This window comes from Hemitrygon akajei, chromosome 23 (assembly GCF_048418815.1).
Source record: "Hemitrygon akajei chromosome 23, sHemAka1.3, whole genome shotgun sequence".
In the NCBI taxonomy this organism is placed as follows: domain Eukaryota; kingdom Metazoa; phylum Chordata; class Chondrichthyes; order Myliobatiformes; family Dasyatidae; genus Hemitrygon; species Hemitrygon akajei.
Window position 1 is genome coordinate 22,240,003 of NC_133146.1, and position 17,536 is coordinate 22,257,538.

General features: G+C 40.2%; 1 protein-coding gene across 6 annotated transcripts in view; it reads left to right on the forward strand.

Moving 5' to 3' along the window:
* Positions 1–17,536, forward strand: part of hells (helicase, lymphoid specific) — a 62,421-nt gene that overhangs the window by 25,823 nt on the left and 19,062 nt on the right. For all 6 annotated transcript variants that reach the window (XM_073027189.1, XM_073027187.1, XM_073027183.1 and 3 more), the window contains exons 10-16: positions 4,468–4,611; positions 5,710–5,906; positions 7,067–7,163; positions 10,753–10,911; positions 12,037–12,179; positions 14,918–15,056; positions 17,314–17,397. In XM_073027189.1, the coding sequence (XP_072883290.1) occupies positions 4,468–4,611; positions 5,710–5,906; positions 7,067–7,163; positions 10,753–10,911; positions 12,037–12,179; positions 14,918–15,056; positions 17,314–17,397 (963 nt within the window). The remainder of the gene's footprint in view (positions 1–4,467; positions 4,612–5,709; positions 5,907–7,066; positions 7,164–10,752; positions 10,912–12,036; positions 12,180–14,917; positions 15,057–17,313; positions 17,398–17,536) is intronic.

The window sequence follows — 17,536 nt, forward strand, 5'->3', positions numbered from 1 at the left end:
CCACAGAATAGATGGCAACTCATCTAACCTTTTATCTTTCTGCTGGCCTCTTTCCTTTCCCAGCAATGGCATGTGTGGTTGGGGAGTTATTTCGACCTCTCTCACTGTCCCTACCATATCTACATTTACCATTATTTTAATGCAATTGTTGTCTTCTGATATCCACACCTCTGGCGTGATTTTCCTCCACACTGTTACGGTTTCAGCACTCTTAACTAAGGGTCCTAAGTCTTTAGACTGATATCCCTTGTTTACCAACAACGTTACGTGGGGTACAGCCTCCGGTATCCTGTACCATTTTTCTAAAAAGGTGTTTGTTCCACTTGTAAAGCTGTCCCTTGCTTTCCAATTATCACAGCCTCCCCTTCCAGGTGCTGTTGGGTACATGCCTCCAGGTGCCATCTCTCCTCTTAACTCCCTGTTCTGAGTCTCGTCAAAAATCACTGTACAGTGTAGCTCAGATTTGGGCATTGCAGCCCTGGGTAATATAGCCTGCACGCCCTTTTTCCATTTTTCCTAGGTTTCCTGAATCTGATCTGCGATGTCTCCTATCCAAAAGACATTAGCCTTCTTGTCTTCTCGCACTATCATTGAGCCCCTGCTCTTTCCACACTCAGCCCATTTCTGGTGCATTCTAATTTTAATTCCAGTTTCAATAAGGCAACTCTGCCTAACAAATTAATCGGAGTTCCTTTAAATACTAGCACCGGCAAAACAATTCCTTTATTTCCCATTCTCAACTGCACTGGAGCCGTGCACTGTGTCAGCTGTGTTTTCCCCGAGAACCCTACCGTCTTAATAAACTTTCCTGACATGGGAAGGGGCATACTGTGGCTGTACACAAGTGTACGTGGCTCCAGTATCTATCATCATTGGTGTCAGTTGCCCTTCTAACATAACCTGAACAATGGGTTCCTCGTCTGCCTCCCTTGTTATCATTGGGTAATGTCCCTTCCCACTCGAGTTCTCGGGGCACCCCAATACCTCGCATAGGGGTTCACAGGTCCGCTTTGGCCTGTGGGGGCTGGTCCTTGGCTAAACTTTAGTTCCCTTCTTATCGGTTCCTGCTGGTGTGTGACAGGCCATGGTGTAAACGGACAATCTCTTCTCGTGACCTGGCTGATTACATCCCCAGCACAGTCTCTCTACCTCTCTTTCCTCCTGTTTCCTCACTGGTCCCCTCTGCCCATAGCTCCTCTGTTCCCCTCCTTGGGACTTCCAGTCCTGTCTGGGCTGTTTGAATTCAGTCTGTTCCTGATAGGGCATTTGTGGGAATGCTCCTCCAAAGACGTTGATTATTGGCATGGGGGTTTTCCGGCCCTTGTCTTACAGTATGATCGGTTCCTCCAAATAGCGGTGCTTCATCCAGTTCGATGGCTGTACTCGGACCTGTGGTTGCTGGCAGCTTCTTTTTGCTTTTCTCTTTTTCCCTCTTTTTGAGTTCTTCGAGCTGCATTTGTATTAACTTTCTTTGCACCTCTTCCTGCTGCTCAGCCAACCTTTGTTTGTCTTTCCGGTATTTCTCAACTGCTTGGACTACGTGGTCTCTAAATTCTTGTGGGGTCATTGACGTCAGCCCAACCACTTCCTCCAGTTTGGATTTTACTTGCGGAGGCAGTGCATCCAAAATGCTATGTCGGAACAGTGTGGTAATAAATAAGCTATTTTCCACCTCTTGCTCAGTCTCCAGTCTCCACCTTTTCAACTGGTTTTCTACGTAGTCTGCTGGGTTTTCAGTGTCTCCCATTGGATTCCCCCTTTAAGGCTTTGGGGTCCACTTTGGGTGGATAAAGCTTCCTGAAGGCCTGCCATACCCTCTGCCTCACTCTGTCAAACCCGTCTCCATCAGTTCTCGGGTCGTTCGAGTTTACTATGCCAGCCATTTCCATTAGTTCGTTAAATTTGGAGGTTCCCGTCAACCTTATCAATAGTGCCTTCAAATCTCCCATAGCCAATAATCGTCCCGCCGTTTCTTCTTCAAAGGCTCTAATCCATTTCCCTGCTCCTTCATGTAGATTGGGCAGAGTGTTTTTCAGCCCTTCTAGGTCCTGGGATCCCCAAGGGATATACTGCACTTGTCCTGATCCTTTAACTAACAACGGCATCATTCTTCCTCCTTCTTTCCACCTGCCCTGGCTCTCCTCCTCGCCTGACTCCCCATCTGTTTCAGGGTATGTCTTTACTGCCTCCCACACAAATTTCTCCGGGGTCCTCTTCTTCCCTCGGTCTCCCTGTGGAGTCCTTCCTTTCTGTCCTGATTCAATACCTGGTTGGCCCCTGGATATTTTTCACATCTCCTCTGGCAATCCCCTCAGTAACTTATCTAGCTCTCTCTCTACTTCCGCAAGTCGCTTCCCTACCGCCTCCTTCTGCTCTTCTAGGCTTCTGCCTCCTACTTCTTCCCCACAAATTCTCGCATCCTCTCTCTCTCTCCACTTAACTCTTGCTCCTCCAATGAGTCACCTTCTCTTTCTTCCTGCCCGTGTCTGTACACCTGTGGCAGGGACTCCTCATAATCCTTACTCGTGCTTGATTCCTTTCTCTCTTGTGTTTCTCCAAGACTCTCGTCTCCTATCTTTTTTCCACTTCCTCTTGAATGCCTCATCTCTTCCTGCCCTGATGAGCCACTTTCTTTTCTAGTCTGTTTCTATGGTATAACCGATACTCCTCATACTCCTTTTCCTCTCTCAAGTATTTCATCCGTTCAATCTCTTCTTTCATTTCTCTCTTTGCCTGTTCCACCTTTATCCTTTCTGCCTGTATCTCCTTCCATATCGCCGCTTTTTCCTTCTCGTATTGTCTTTTTTCCTCCTCATTATCCCAAACTTGTACTTCTCCCTGCATGTTTACTGTTCCCGTCAGCAGGGGTCACTGCTTAGGGGTTCCTTCCTCATTATAGGGAGGGGGCTTTTCTGTTTCTTTTGCATCCGGGTACGGAGCTGAAGCCAGCTTCTCACTGTACCTTCCTCTCTCTCTAACAGGCTGTTTCTCCACCACCTTAGTGTCTTCCCCGCTTGTAATCAATATTCTACCTGTCCTCCTCAGCCTTTCTCCCTCCGTTCTGAAGAGTTTTAGCACTTCCATTTCTTGTTCTCTTTTTTGCCCTCTTAGATTTATCTTTTGGTTTCTTCGAACAAGCTTACATCAAACGTTCCTTGGCCATTTTGTGACCAGGTTTTTGGTTCTTTTCCCATTTTTTTGAAGTTTTCGTGATCTCATATTTATTTACCGGGATTTTTTGCTCAGAATCTCTACTGCCGTTCCTTTACCTGTCATGTTGTTCTCTCTTTTTAAAGTATTTCAGAGATTCACAGTTCGTTTACTGGATAATATTATTTACTCTAATTCTATGCCTAGTCTATCTACCAGCACTTTAAACTATATTGGACTGTCCTTGTTTCCTATTCTGTTCTGCCCATACAGACCTCTATTCAGAGCGGTATCCACAGAACTTTCTCTTTGCACCTCGTCTATTCAGACCCTTATCTCTTAAGGCGGTATCCACAGGGATTTTCTCTATTTTTCTTTCCCTGCCCGTTCAGGCCTTCATTTCATACGAAGCGGTATCCACAGGGACTTACCAACACCACGTGGAATTTTTCTTCACTTAACTTCTTATTAGCTTACCGGTATTTGTACTTACCCTCACTGCAGTGTTCTTGATCCCTCTGAGCCTCCTGTTAACCCCCAATTCTGCCAGATTCTTTGGACCGGAAAGACCCTTCGGCAGTGGTTCCAACAGAATTCTCAGTCCAAATTGTCGCAAAAAGCGCTTACCTTTTGTTTGAGTGCACCCTTAATTCTGTTAGCCTTCTGGGGGTCCCTAGAGGACTGGGAAGCGTCTCCAATCTGCCGTTTCCTTTCTGTGGGTCTCTTTCCGGTCCTGCCGCGGTTGCCGATTTTGTTGTGGTTTCCGTACCCCACAAATGACCAGGAGACGCAGAAGATTCTTCAAGAAGGGTTAAACTTTAATTTGCAAATCAAAGCTGTCATTGAGCTAGTCGCTGATTGCCCACCGATCCTTGTACATAGCATTTTTCTATCGTAATCTCCTGGTTTAGTTGCATTAGCATATCCAATCCGTCTACAGTTGTGTATCACAAGTACATCCTCCACGATTGTTTTCTACCCATTGACTTAATCGATTGTTTCTACCCATTGACTTGTTCTAATCTACATCTCTTAGCTACCTCTCATTAACACCCCATTATCTTCTATATTCTTAATTCTCTTACTAAATTAGATACATGCATAGCAAATAGCAAACTCAAAGCTGACTGCATAATCTACATCTCTTAGCTAGCCTCTCAACACACCATTATCTTCTACATTCTTAAGATTTCATTCTCCTACTAAATTGGATACATGCGTAGCATGACTACATAGTTTTGGTTACACAGCAAACAATGCAACTTTTATACTCCAATAATTTCAGAGTGCATTTTGATGTTTTCCTCTGTATTTTAGATTCCTGTGCTACTCTATCATGGGAACCAAAAGGATCGCCATCAAAAGCTGCGTAAAATTCACAAACGACAGGGGTCTCTACACATCCTACCAGTGGTGGTCACTTCTTATGAAATTGCAATGAGAGACAGGAAGTATTTCCAGGTGAGTGAGGCAAGCAGGCAATTTGTTTAAAATTTTGGTGGTGGGAGGGGGGGGCTCAGATTTTGGATTGCTGCCAGAAGCACGAGGTTCAAAGTCATTGTCGAGGAGAGATGTCAAATTCAACTCTTGCAGGATATGGGGATATGTACATAGTTTGAGCAAAGCTTCTTGTCTTTCAAGTGCTGGTTTGAGAATGTCATTCATCCTTTGTACCACCTTTTGACTGGTTCAATGGGTGTTTCCTTGACACTCAGTGAAGAGCAGTGAGTCTTCCAGACTTGGGGTAAACTCATCTACTATCCACACCACCAAAATATTATTTTTTTCATTTCATTACAATTATGACCAGGGTGCTATTAGATAAACTTATGGCCATTTTTTAATCAGAAAATTTATCATGTCAAAGATGAGTACTGGAGTATCATTAATTGTTCGTTGACCAGTGAGACGTCATTGGTATTCCGTGGGTTTTTTTGGGTTCGTTTTAAGAATTAAGATCTGCAGTGATTGGTCTCTTCACAACTTTTCGATTGTTACTCTTGCTTTGCTGTACTGTTGAATGTTGAAATATAGTTCTGAGCTACTTTTTCTTCATTGCTAAGAGTATATTGTGACTTGCCAGCAAGCTCTGCCTAATATTCAGCGTAACCCAATCTTGTGTACCCATGAGATTGTGTTTGAGCAAGCCAACTCATGACTGTTACCCTGCCCTGAAGTCTAAGCTACTGGAAAATTTTATGTTTGAGCATTCATTATTTATAATATTTTGGATTTTGAGACTTCAAGTGAACAGATCAACCATCAGTCAACCATCCTCAACCATCAGTCAACCATCCTATTGTTGCTGTCAAAGTAAAATCTGTTAGTTGGGGCCAGCCTGTGATCTCTGCTAAGTGTAATGTAGATAACCTAGCCATTGCTTTATCTCAGCTTGTCTGTGGTTGAACATTGAGTGAAGTAATGGCAGCTGTAGGATCTCCAAGAAGACTTGCTGGACTGCAGTTGGAGAAGAAGTGAAGGGGATAATGCCTCATTAATTCCTGTAGTGCTAATGTTATCAAGTTTAATATTGTGTATTTTTTCCTACAAAATAAACAGAATTGTCACTGGAAATATCTCATAGTGGATGAAGGCCATAGAATCAAGAACTTAAACTGTCGCCTGATTCAAGAGCTGAAACGATTCAACACTGACAACAAGCTGCTGTTGACTGGAACCCCTCTACAGAATAACTTAGCGGAGCTCTGGTCATTGCTTAACTTTCTATTACCTGATGTTTTTGATGACTTGAAAAGGTACGTATTTTGAAGGGATTTTAATCTGCAGTTCTTTTTTTTGTTAAAGGATCTACCTCAAGCAGAGGGTTAGGTTACACTTGGCATACTTTGTTTACAGTTGTCTGAGTTTGCTGTACTATTATGGGCTAGAATAACGTTCCTGGGCATACTGAACATCAACACAATAAATGGCCTGTTGTGATAGCCCATCTAAATTCCACCTAATGTGAATTAAGATAGATTGAAATTCCCTTTCATTAAGTGAATTTGAATAGCCCTAAATTCAGAAGCAATTATTCTTTGCTATGAGATGATAAAGGAAAGCTTTGCTGCATTCGTCTTTTCTATCATCCTTATCAGTCCTTTAAAATTTGCATATTTGACTAAGCATACCTTGTAAAGCCTTTGTGGAGTAGTACCTTTGCCTTAAAAATCCAAAATTTAACTTTTGTAGCTAAAAATAATGAGTTTACTGTCAGAAGTTTAGTTATTCAGGTTGCTAGTTAAGTTCGCAGATGTAATATCAAAAATATTTTTGACAGGTTTAGAAATGGCATCTAAAGATGTTGTAAACCCAAAATTACACAGAATACTCTCTTCTCTGGGGGTGGGGGGAGTGAAATTAGCTTTGATTGTATATTCTGAGGTGCCAAGGATTAGCGAGAAGTGAGACAAGAGTTTGAGGTGTCCCCTTAGTTTATTGACTCAAATTTTATTTTGTAAGGTTAACATCATCTGCCTTTGTTACATGATTGGTTGTATTTTGTTTAGATAAATGGCAACTCTTATTTTGCTGTATTGACCTTGTATATTAACCTCTCTTCTAGCCTGGCAAAGAAAAATAAGCATTTGGACAGGTTTGGGAGATCAGCTTAATTAATTTAGCACTGAAGCAAGTTTCAGTGTAGGATCGTAGAGAACAAGTGAATTACATTCTTGTTTTATATATTAATCTACTGATTTATTTTTAATGCAAATAACTCATCTGTTTAGAATCTGAATATCAGTCTTTACACCAACAATTCAGGTTTAAAATAAAGTGATGATGTGTTATGCAAGTTGGCCTTGGTGTTTCTGTCACTTGCCTAGAGTTAGGGAAATTAAAGGTTATATAGAACATTAGACTGTGTACAGTATTAAATTAGTAAGATAATACTAAATCTGTTCTTTGTCCCCAGTTTTGAATCTTGGTTTGATATATCCAGCATCACAGAAAATGTTGAGGATATAGTTGCAAGTGAACGGGAACAAAATATTCTGCATATGCTTCACCAGGTAGTCACCTCTATGAAAATGTATTGATAAATACTGAGTCTCAACGTAGATGCTTAACATTCTGCTTACCACTTGTATCTCTTTCGCTTTGTTTCCAACTCGTTATTTAGATTCCCCCGTTGTTCTCTTTTGAAACTGTTGCATTCATTGAAGAGATTTCAATCTTTTGAATGACTGGAAGTATCTTTTTCAGATATTTTATTTTTCTTATATAAATATTAAAAAACAAAATAAAATCACAAAAATTTATGTCACTGACGAGGTCATTTAATCCAATCATAAGTAAGTGAAAATCTGCAGATGCTGAAAAACCGAGCAAAGTGCTCTAAATGCTGCAGGAACTCAGCAGACCAGGCAGCATCTATGGAGAAGAGTACAGCTGACATTTTGGGCCAAGGTTCCATTGTCTTGCATAAAATAAAGATTAAGTATTTCGATTTCCAGCTGTTTGTGGATTAGCAAGTTTACACCCTCCAAATTTGCATAATTATGATTTTGAAATATAGTGTCTCTGCCTCTGTAATCTAATTCAGGTTGCTTCCTCCTGTCAGGTCTTTTAGTCACCACCATTAATGACTATGGCTGATAGAACTGCAGAGGATTGATACATGGCATTGAGTGTGGGCTCGGCTAACTGTGCTGTATACTGTTTAGACTTGTAATTCTTCTCAGTTTGCACCTCATTTTTAATAAGCCTGATGCTTTTCCCGACGTGTCCATTTGTGTTCCTTACTGAACCAACAAGAAGCAGCATCAAGCCATTTTGAAGAACTCTCTCCTTCCTCTTCTCCCCCACCCCCATTGTAACACCTTGCTTGTAAGCCACTATACTCACAGTGGATGTACCCCCAAGTATTGTGATGAAAGAGTGATGAGTGTAAGGAATGATTCACATTAGGCTGTTGCTTGACCCATTTTAGCAGCTCTCCCAGTGTTGACACCAGACCCTAGGTGTTTGAGGGAGCAGTATGGCAGGGTCAGTTGGGTTGGGAGTGACTTTGCAATGTCTGAACTTGGAGCCAAGGTTAATGCTGAGTGTTTTCTTCATTTTATCTATTTCAGTACAGCTTGTTAACAGAGGGTCATGTGTGTTGTTGAAGTTCCCTTGCAGACCAGGCAGGAAGTCTTTGTGTGGAGTTTAAAAAAAAAATCCAACATTATCACTGTAGAGACTTTTTTCTCAAAATTGGACACTCTGGAATGAATATAAATTCCACTGTTGCTGTAGTGAGATTTGAATTTATCCTGGATTGCTCATCTGGACATCTAGTCATTAATCCAATGCAGCACTGTTGTACTCGAGGCCAGACCATGTGATGGAAACACAGATGTGATTCCTTTTATTCACTGCCTCAAACGATAACCTTGATCCCTAACGTTTCTCATTATGTAATTTTTGAAGTTTTACTGGGAAACTGCAACAGGAAATAGACTTGTACAGTAATGAAATGTGTAGAGTGAAATGTATTTCTGCTTCTCAAATTGAATTCCTGTGTTGAACTTCAATTCATTGTTTATTTGGGAGGTCACAATATCATAGCTATTAAAAACAACTAAAACATATAAATGAAGCAAATCCAGAACTTGGATAAAAATACTGACTACCAGAACATGAAACACTGAGCCAAGTTCTGTTGGCTTAAGGCCTGCACTTTAATACAAGTGTACATGGTCTTCCCAGATCTGTTCTGGCTTGATCAGAATGGCAGGAGTGGGGGGGGGGGGGGGGGGGCGGCGGGATCTAAACTGTTCCCTCCTCGGACCTGATCTGAATAGTGCAGTAACTCCTGCTTTCTGCTGACAGCTGTCAAAGGCCCAGACCCTGTTTTACAGGCTGCCCAAACTGTCAGGAATTTTAAAGCAGTTTCTAAATGGCACTACTATTCTGCCATTTTAATATTTGACAATATTAACTATTGTTTATTTAATAAATGTTAATTTTTGAATAATTTAAAATTGAACAAATTTTTAAAATCTAAAAATGCACAAGTAAAACATTAAACACACACAAAATGAAGTAACTTTCGTCTTATCACCATTGCAATATGGTCTCAAATCCTGTGCTGTGTGTAGCCTGCTACAGGGCTTGGAGATTGAGTGAGGGCTTGCCATTGGTGTCCATATGGGTTCGAGAGATATGGAAATTTGTCACATAGAAGTTCAGGAATTTCACACTGAACATCACAAGGATAATGGCTAATGTCAGCTGTCATCATTGCTGCAATACCATGGATTAACAGTTAAGGCTGCATAGTCAGGATACTGAATAGGGAGAAATATCAAGTATACTGTCTAATTTATTTTTTTGAGCAATTAAAAATATATAATTCTGTCTTGATGCAGGGTCTTGGTGCAAAATGTTGACTGTTTATTCATTTTCATAGATGCTGTATGACCTGCTGAGTTCTTCCAGCATTCTGTGTGTTGTTCTGGATTTCCAGCATTTGCAGAATCTCTTGTTTAAAATATAAAAATATATAATCAATGTGGCCATATTCTGCTATCCCAAATCAACTTTTATGTGTCCTCAACTTCTTGCATGTCCAAAATAGGACATTACTCCAAAATTGCCACAAATGTTCAATTGCGCACAAAATGGTAGTGGGTCCTGAATCATTGGAGGTCTGTGCAGTAATGACTGTCTGAGACTGCATCCTGTCCTCTGTGTGTCCTAATTTGTGGTTTTTGCCTCCCCACCTCCGCATATATTTTGTTGATTGTAAGAGGCTTCACTATCTTCTTTATTTGAAGTCTCCAATCTCAGAAGTGTCCTGCCTGTGTTAAGACTGTTGGATCTCAGGGTACAGACACCAAAAACTGTTGGCCAGGTTTCCTGCTAATTATCACTTTAGCCTCTGCTCCCATTTGGTGTTTTTGGGCTCTTTTAAAGGAAAATAAAATATTTAATATTAATAGAATAATGACAACAATGAGCATTTTGGCGTGGTGGGTGTGGAATTGAAACGAATGTGTTGAAAAATTTGTTTTCTAAAATGGCAAATCATTACTGTGGTGCAATTTAAAATGATATGTTTGATGTCACTAAATACACTAAAATTTTAACCTTAATATCCCTATTGTTGTATGTCTCTCAAACAGAGGCATTGGCAGATTTGCTACATAAATGCTTTATAGTCATAGTTAATTTGCAGTTTGTATCTCTTGCTAATCATTCTTTGCTGAGACTTGGCTAATTCCTTCTCACCTCTCCCCCAATCTCAAAATGTATTTATTTTGGTTCTAGAAAGCCCCATAATTCTAAAGCTGTGTCTCATTTGTTAGTGATTACAACATTACTGGTTTCTTTTGTTCTGATAGATGAGCTGCATTTCCTTGACTTGATGCTTTGGTCTTTCCACTTTTGGTATTCTTATCATTCAGTTGTATTAATAAAAATATTGTTTGTGGCTCCTCTGTCTGTTTGGCTGTTCTTATAATTTGACCTCTGATCCCTCTGAACTCTATGCTTCTTAAAACTTGGCACACTCCTCTTAATGGAGGCTTTTATCAATGCAGCACCCTCCTTTTATACTCCAGTGCTTTTGGGGAAAAAAAATAAAGTCTGTGTGGAACACTTTGACTGTTGCAGATCCTAACTCCGTTCCTGCTGAGAAGGTTGAAATCTGATGTCACTCTGGATATTCCTCCAAAGCGAGAGGTTGTGGTTTATGCACCTCTGAGCAAGAAGCAGGAGTCATTCTACATGGCCATAGTTAATAAGACCATCAGGACACTGCTGGGACAGGAGGTATGATTATAGTATAAATATGTGGGAAGCTACTTTGTTAAGTTGCTCTTTTCTTTGTGTAGCCCCCTCATCGGGCTTGTAAACAAACTTTGCTTGTTAGCAGTGAGAAGGGCACATTTCATAAACAATATATGTCTAGGGTCGGTACAACTTGGGGTTCAACTGAACAGGAATGTTGTGATGTTCCAATTAAAGAAACCTCGATTTGAATGAATGCTGTGTAAATACTGCCCATACACAATTATTGGTCAGCAAGAAATGACGGATCGTACACCACTTAAAATTATAAAGTATATTTACAAATTTCAGCTTTATCACAGTTCATAGGAAAGAGAAAATAAAATAAAAAAGAGCTATTATGGTTAAATCAGTGCGAAGTGAACATGAAGTTGGAGCTCTTCCTGGAGGAGTTGTTTCCTCACATGCTGAACCCATGGTCTGCGTGAAAGCATAGACCACATTACGAACTTCGCTCGAAATCCATCTTGAATAAATGAGCTGTCTCTCAGGAGTATTGGTCCTTCCTCCTTAGGGCTATTCATCTGCACAAAGCACTTCATGCAATGGGGAATGTCCTTCCAGCGGCATTCTGTGGTATCTTCCCTCCTGATCTCTTCCCAGCTCCTGCCTTAAAAAAAACTCCAAACCAGAATACTGTCCATCACAAATCTCTCCACTCGCTTTTTCGCACTGTCTCCTGATTCAGTCATCTTGATTGGCTGATACAGCATTCCTAAGTTGAGCACCAGGGCTTCTTGTCTCTAGCTGAAACGTTCTACCAGCAGGAGACACTCCTTTTACAGGAACTGCTAAAATGGAATACCTACAGCACAGCAGTGGAAATCATAACCAGGGCATTACATTACAAGAGAAAATCTACAGAAGCTGGAAATCTGAGCAACACCCAAAATGCTGGAGAAACTCAGCAGGGCCAGGCAGCATCTCTGGAAAAGAGTACAGTGGATGTCTCAGCCCGAAATGTCGACTGTACTCTTTTCCATAGATGCTGAGTTCCTCCAGCATTTTGTGTGTGTTGCAGGGCATTATGTTTGTTGTATTCTATAAATGAAGTGTTGAGCTTGCTACATAACCTCTCTCTCTCTTTCTCTCTCTCCACTCCAACAGTCTGAACAGGAAAAGCCACAACTGACTTCTTCAGGGCGGCCGAAGCGTCGAAGCAGAAAACATATAAATTATTCAGAAAATTATGATGATGATAAATTGGAGAAACTGATTGCAGTCACGCAGCAGGATACCTGCGAACAGAGGTTGGTGATTGGCGTCAACTGTGACTAGCCATTACCGTTGTCTACTTTTGCTTCTGTTATAATCTCCACCTATTTTAATGTTTTATTGACAAAATGGTGCAATAGAATTGTGGGCACAAAATGAAAATGTCAGCTCAGCAGGGCTCATCCAAACACGTCCTGCACAAGGATCAAATTTATCTTTATTTGACTCTTGCAGAGAATCTGCTCTCATCCAGTGACCAAAACCACACAACAAATGGATTTGCTAGTGCAGACCCTTTTTGTTTTTTTAAAAAAAAGTTGGTCCCAGTCATTAAGTGGAAGGACTATGAATTGTAAAGGTCAGTGACTGCATTGACCTGAGGTTGAGGATCTATGATTTTTTTCCCCACAAAGATATTACCATCTTACTGTCAGGTCATATTGGCCCTTGGGGAAAGGCTCCATTGTGGATTGCAAGTAGGTCTCATCTTTTGTGTACCTTGCTGTTGCTCTGGATGCTATAGGCCAGGAGGGAACTCTTTTTCCACTAAACAAAACCCCCCACAAACTGCCACCATTCTACCATGTCCGGATTAATAAAATACAGCGGAAGTCTATGGGATTTGATTACAATAATCTGGACATAGATTTGTCTGACAATTCATGTAGAAAAAAGTGAAGGCATTATAAATGTTTGGTAGTCGTTCTAATCTGGAATATTGCATCTAGATGTTGCTTTATAACATTTGGAGCCTAGTGCTGGTTGTCTGGTGCAGAAGTTCACATCTCCTCACATCTTTGCACAGGAAAATGATCTAATGCCTTCTTGAAATAGTGGCATGTCTAGGCAAATTAGAGGCTACGTGATAAAGACTGGTGGTGGTGTGATTGGTGTAGGAGTTTGCCCAAGGATACAGAAGGAAATAGATCAGCTGCAGAAATGGGTGGAAAAATGGCAGATGTATTTAATCCAGCCAAATGTGAAATGTTGCACTTTGGAAGATGAAGTGTAAGACTATAGTAACTGTTAATGGCAAGACCCTTAAAATTGTTGATGTTCAAGGGGATCTTGTAAGTCCATAGCTCCCTGAAAGTGACTGCTCAGTTTAATGAGGTAGTGAAGGATGTGTACGTTACGCTTCTGTTTATTATGTTCACGAGTTAGAAAGTTATGTTGTAACTTTATAAGGATGTGTCTGTAGTATTGCATTTGTTTCTACGTGCCCCATTATAGTAAGGATATGAAGGCTTTGAGAAGGATGCAGATGTTTAAAAGGATACTGTCTGCATTAGAGGGAATGTGCTATGGGAGAGGTTGGACAGGTTAGAGTGATTTTCTCTGGAGCAATGTGTAGGGGCTGAGGCAAGACATAAGTTTATAAGGTTATATGGGGCATGGGTAGAGTAGATAGTTGGTCTCTCCTTCTCCAGTGTGAACTGTCTAATATTAGAGGGCATGCATTGAAGGTGAGAAGGTAGGTTCAAAGGAAGTGTGTGGGGCAAGTTTTACCACATAGTGGTGCTGCCAGAGGTGGTGGTGGAGGCAAATGAGGTGTTTTAAGAGGTTCTTGGATAGGCACATGAATGTGCAAATATGAAGTGATATAGAAATTGTGCAGACAGAAAGGGTTAGTTTAGTTGGGCACTTAATTGTTAGTTTAATTAGTGCTGAGTAGTGTTGGCAGCCAAGTGTATTGCCTCTGTAAGATGAAGTTGCCTCGGGCTGGGAAATCACCTGCCAGAACATTCCAAGCTGTCCACAGAGCACCCGGAGACCTCCCATCGGTTGATTCCAGGCAGCCTCAAGCAGGTGGCTGAAGATTCTCTGCCACACTATGCTCATCCATCCCTTCGATGGAGCACGTTTGGGGAATCTGGGTCAAGCTAAAGGCTTTGGGCACTGTGGCTGCTTGGATTAAGGTAATCAGCAGTCAGTGGTCTGGAACAGTGGAGGGAGGAAACTGGTGTCCTGGGATGATGCTTAGTATCTGGAAAGTGGGTGAAGGATGTGATTGCAGGGGATTTAAGGTGTGATGGGGAGGAAGGGGAAGGAGATGCAGTCTGAGGGTAACTGACATGGGTGGGAGGGACTGAAGCAGAGTGTGGATTGGGTTGGAGGTGGATGATTGAAAATTGGTCGAGGGAGAGGGTTGGGAAATGTTGAAGGTATTTGAGAGCTTGTGTGTGCACATCAGTGTTTGGTGTATCTAAACACGTGCAAGTCTGTACTGTGGGGACTTGTTTTCCAGTCTCCTAGGTAACTGATCACTCTATGTTAAAACAATACTTGTTCTGACATATTCCATTCCTCAGAATCTTAAGTGCTAGTTGAGTCATTGCAGGTAGTGAGCGACTGCCTGTGTGTGAACAGAATTAATTGGCACATGAGTGAGATCAAGTCCTCTGGTCCTGTGTACTCTGGCGACCTCTGCTGGAAAATAGACAAAAGGGAGCACATGAAGCCCGCTGAAGTGTTATCTCATGACAATGTACATGGTGAAGAAGGCAGTGACAATTTGGGTAATGATTGGATTGTTCAGCAACATCAAAACATTATCTGAACAGAGGTAAAACAACTTTTGAAACCGTGCCTTGTCATCTTGTCTTTTGCCTAACAACTTAAAGATAACATCTGGAAAACTATTTCTGTCAATATCGGTTGCATGCTCCAAAATTGGGCTTGAATCACCAGCCCATCTGTAAAATGCCATTTATTTAAGATGGGTATCGTAAAATATTTGCTCGGAACTCAATAATTCGTATTTTCTCAACAGGCCTGTTTTGGATGTTTCTGTTCCACAAGAAAAGGAAGTTCACTTAAAACTGCAAAATGTGTTGATGCTGCTGAGGAAGTGTTGTAACCATCCTTACCTAATTGAGTATCCTTTGGATTGCAGCACCCAGGAATTTAAGGTGATGGCAAAAATTACAATCTATGTAGTTGCATTCACAATTCTCATGGGTTATGAAATTGATTTTCTTAACATTCTTGTATTAATGACATTTTATATGCATTTGAAAGCGCACTACCTCTAAAGATGATGTCTGAATTGACATGAGTCAAGTATTTGACTGTTTGGGGAAATGGCAAATTTTTCCTAACTTGTGCATTGATTAGAAAGAGCCTGTGTCCAATTTGAGATCGGCCAATTGAAACTTCACTGGAAGCTTCCTGGTTTGTTTAAAAATTATAATCTTGTTTAATATTAATTTAAAATTCCAAAGTTTGTGTTTTATTTTTATTGTAGGGAATGAATAGAGGGGAAAAAACTGAATCCCATGAAATCCTGGCAGTTTAAATTAATTATTTTTAACATTAATTTTCAGTTTCCATTATACTAAACAGACATGTGCATTCCTCTTCGTTTGAGCTTGTTATTAAGTGTTTTAATATCCTGGATAAAGCTGCTTTAAAATCAGGAAGTGACAGTTTATTGTGGTAGCTCCTGTCATGATAACAATTTGATAATTGATTGAGATTCTACCTGTTTCATGCACAAAATTTTAAAATAGCAATTTTATACTCATGATCTGATTGAAGAGCTGTCTCTTCAGGGCCTTAATGGTTTGTTACAGATGAGTTGTTGCTAATGTCTGTGTTAGGAATGGAAAATCTGAAGATTCAACAGTATGTTATCTGTAATTTAGGGTAACTGGATTCACTGAATATACTCTTTCCATGTGGAAATAGAAACATGTTACAACCATGAGAATTTGTGTACAAATCTCAGTTTGGGTAAGGGAATCTGGAACTTAGGGATGTTTTTCCCTTGAGAAGTAAGGAAAAGTAATTTTTTTTTTAAGTAATTCACCCCAAAAATATAAATCAAGTTGGTTAATGATTTGGTGTAATTTTTCTGAAATTACAAAATTACAGAATTTTGGTGAAAAATCAGATAATTTTGGTATTTGAATTGTATTTTTGATCTTTATTAAATTTTCAATTTTATATGGAACCTTTATCTTTTCTGCTCTCTCATCTCTCTCCAGCCGGTTTCAACTTTTTAGTTTTTCTTGCTACTATAAATTTGGCGCTGCCTTCCAAGGCCTAGAATGTAGAGTATCTCTCCAGTATTCCTAGAAGGGCAATTCACAACCTAGCGGCCACATTTATTGCTGATCCAGTAGCAATCTCAAGTTGTACCCTGGTGCCATTTTGCTATACCAGCTTCAAATCCCTTGATTACTTTTTATTTCCAGCAATCTCTGTCTTGAGTCTCTCCCTTGGGAAGAGAATTCTGAAAACTCATTGATCTAGCTGATTAAATTTTCTCTCATCTCAATCCTGAATAGGAGCCCCTTATTTTTGAGACCATGATCCTATCCTAGAGAAAAGCATCAGCTTTGCATTTACTTGGTCAAGTCCTAAAAGAATCATAAATGTTTGAGTCCTCCTCTCTCATTCTTCTTAACACCATGGAGTATAGATTTACTCTGTTCAATCTCTCCTCTAAGGATATGACTCCTTATCCCTGTTGTAAACATAGTATATATTTTCAATATACAAATATGCGGAGACCAGGTCTGAATATGCTCTGCCAGATGTGACCTCACCAATGCCCTGTTTAACTGTAGTTGGGTGTCTCCACACCTGTATTCAATTCACTTGTTAAAGGGGCCAACATACCATTTGCTTTCTCAGTTATTTGCAGTAGATTCTAGCTGCTGATACCTTCTAGTCATTTTTGTATGCAGGCATCCAGACCTTTCTGCCCACCATCATTCATAATTTAAAGGATTATTTGGCTTTTTTTTAAACACTTCTCATCTTAAATTGATACTAATTGTTGAATCTGCCTCATGGATTTATTTTCCCCAGCTTTAGTGTTTATCCTCTTAAAAACTGCTTTGAGATGCTTTAACAGCTTCTTACCACAAATTTTCTCAATTTTCATTCAGATTGTCAATTTCCTTGACCTTAACTTTTAGTTTTAAGACTCTGAAATGGAGCATGGTTTTCTAATTAATCTATCAAATAGATATATTTAGCATTTTTAAACATCTCTAGATACAATTGTGCGATTAAAGCCTTGTAATTAACTTTATGATCAAATTTTCCAATTTTTAAAGATTTTGTATATTTAAGTTACCTAATCTCTGCAGAATGCTGTTTGACTTGTGCATTCTTATGGTTTTTATTTGGATGGGTTTTTTTGGAAATATTTTGCAGATAGATGAAGAGTTGGTGAAAAGTTCTGGAAAGTTTCTCATCTTGGATCGAATGCTGCCAGAGCTCAGAAAAAGAGGGCACAAGGTGATGAGTCTGTTTGTTTCTCACTTTATCAGCAATGACAAATCAAACAACAATAAAACAAATGAGAAAAGCCAGAAATTAAATTGTTTATTTGGGAGCCAGGATGTTTACAAACAACTGATAAAACCTGACCACTTCA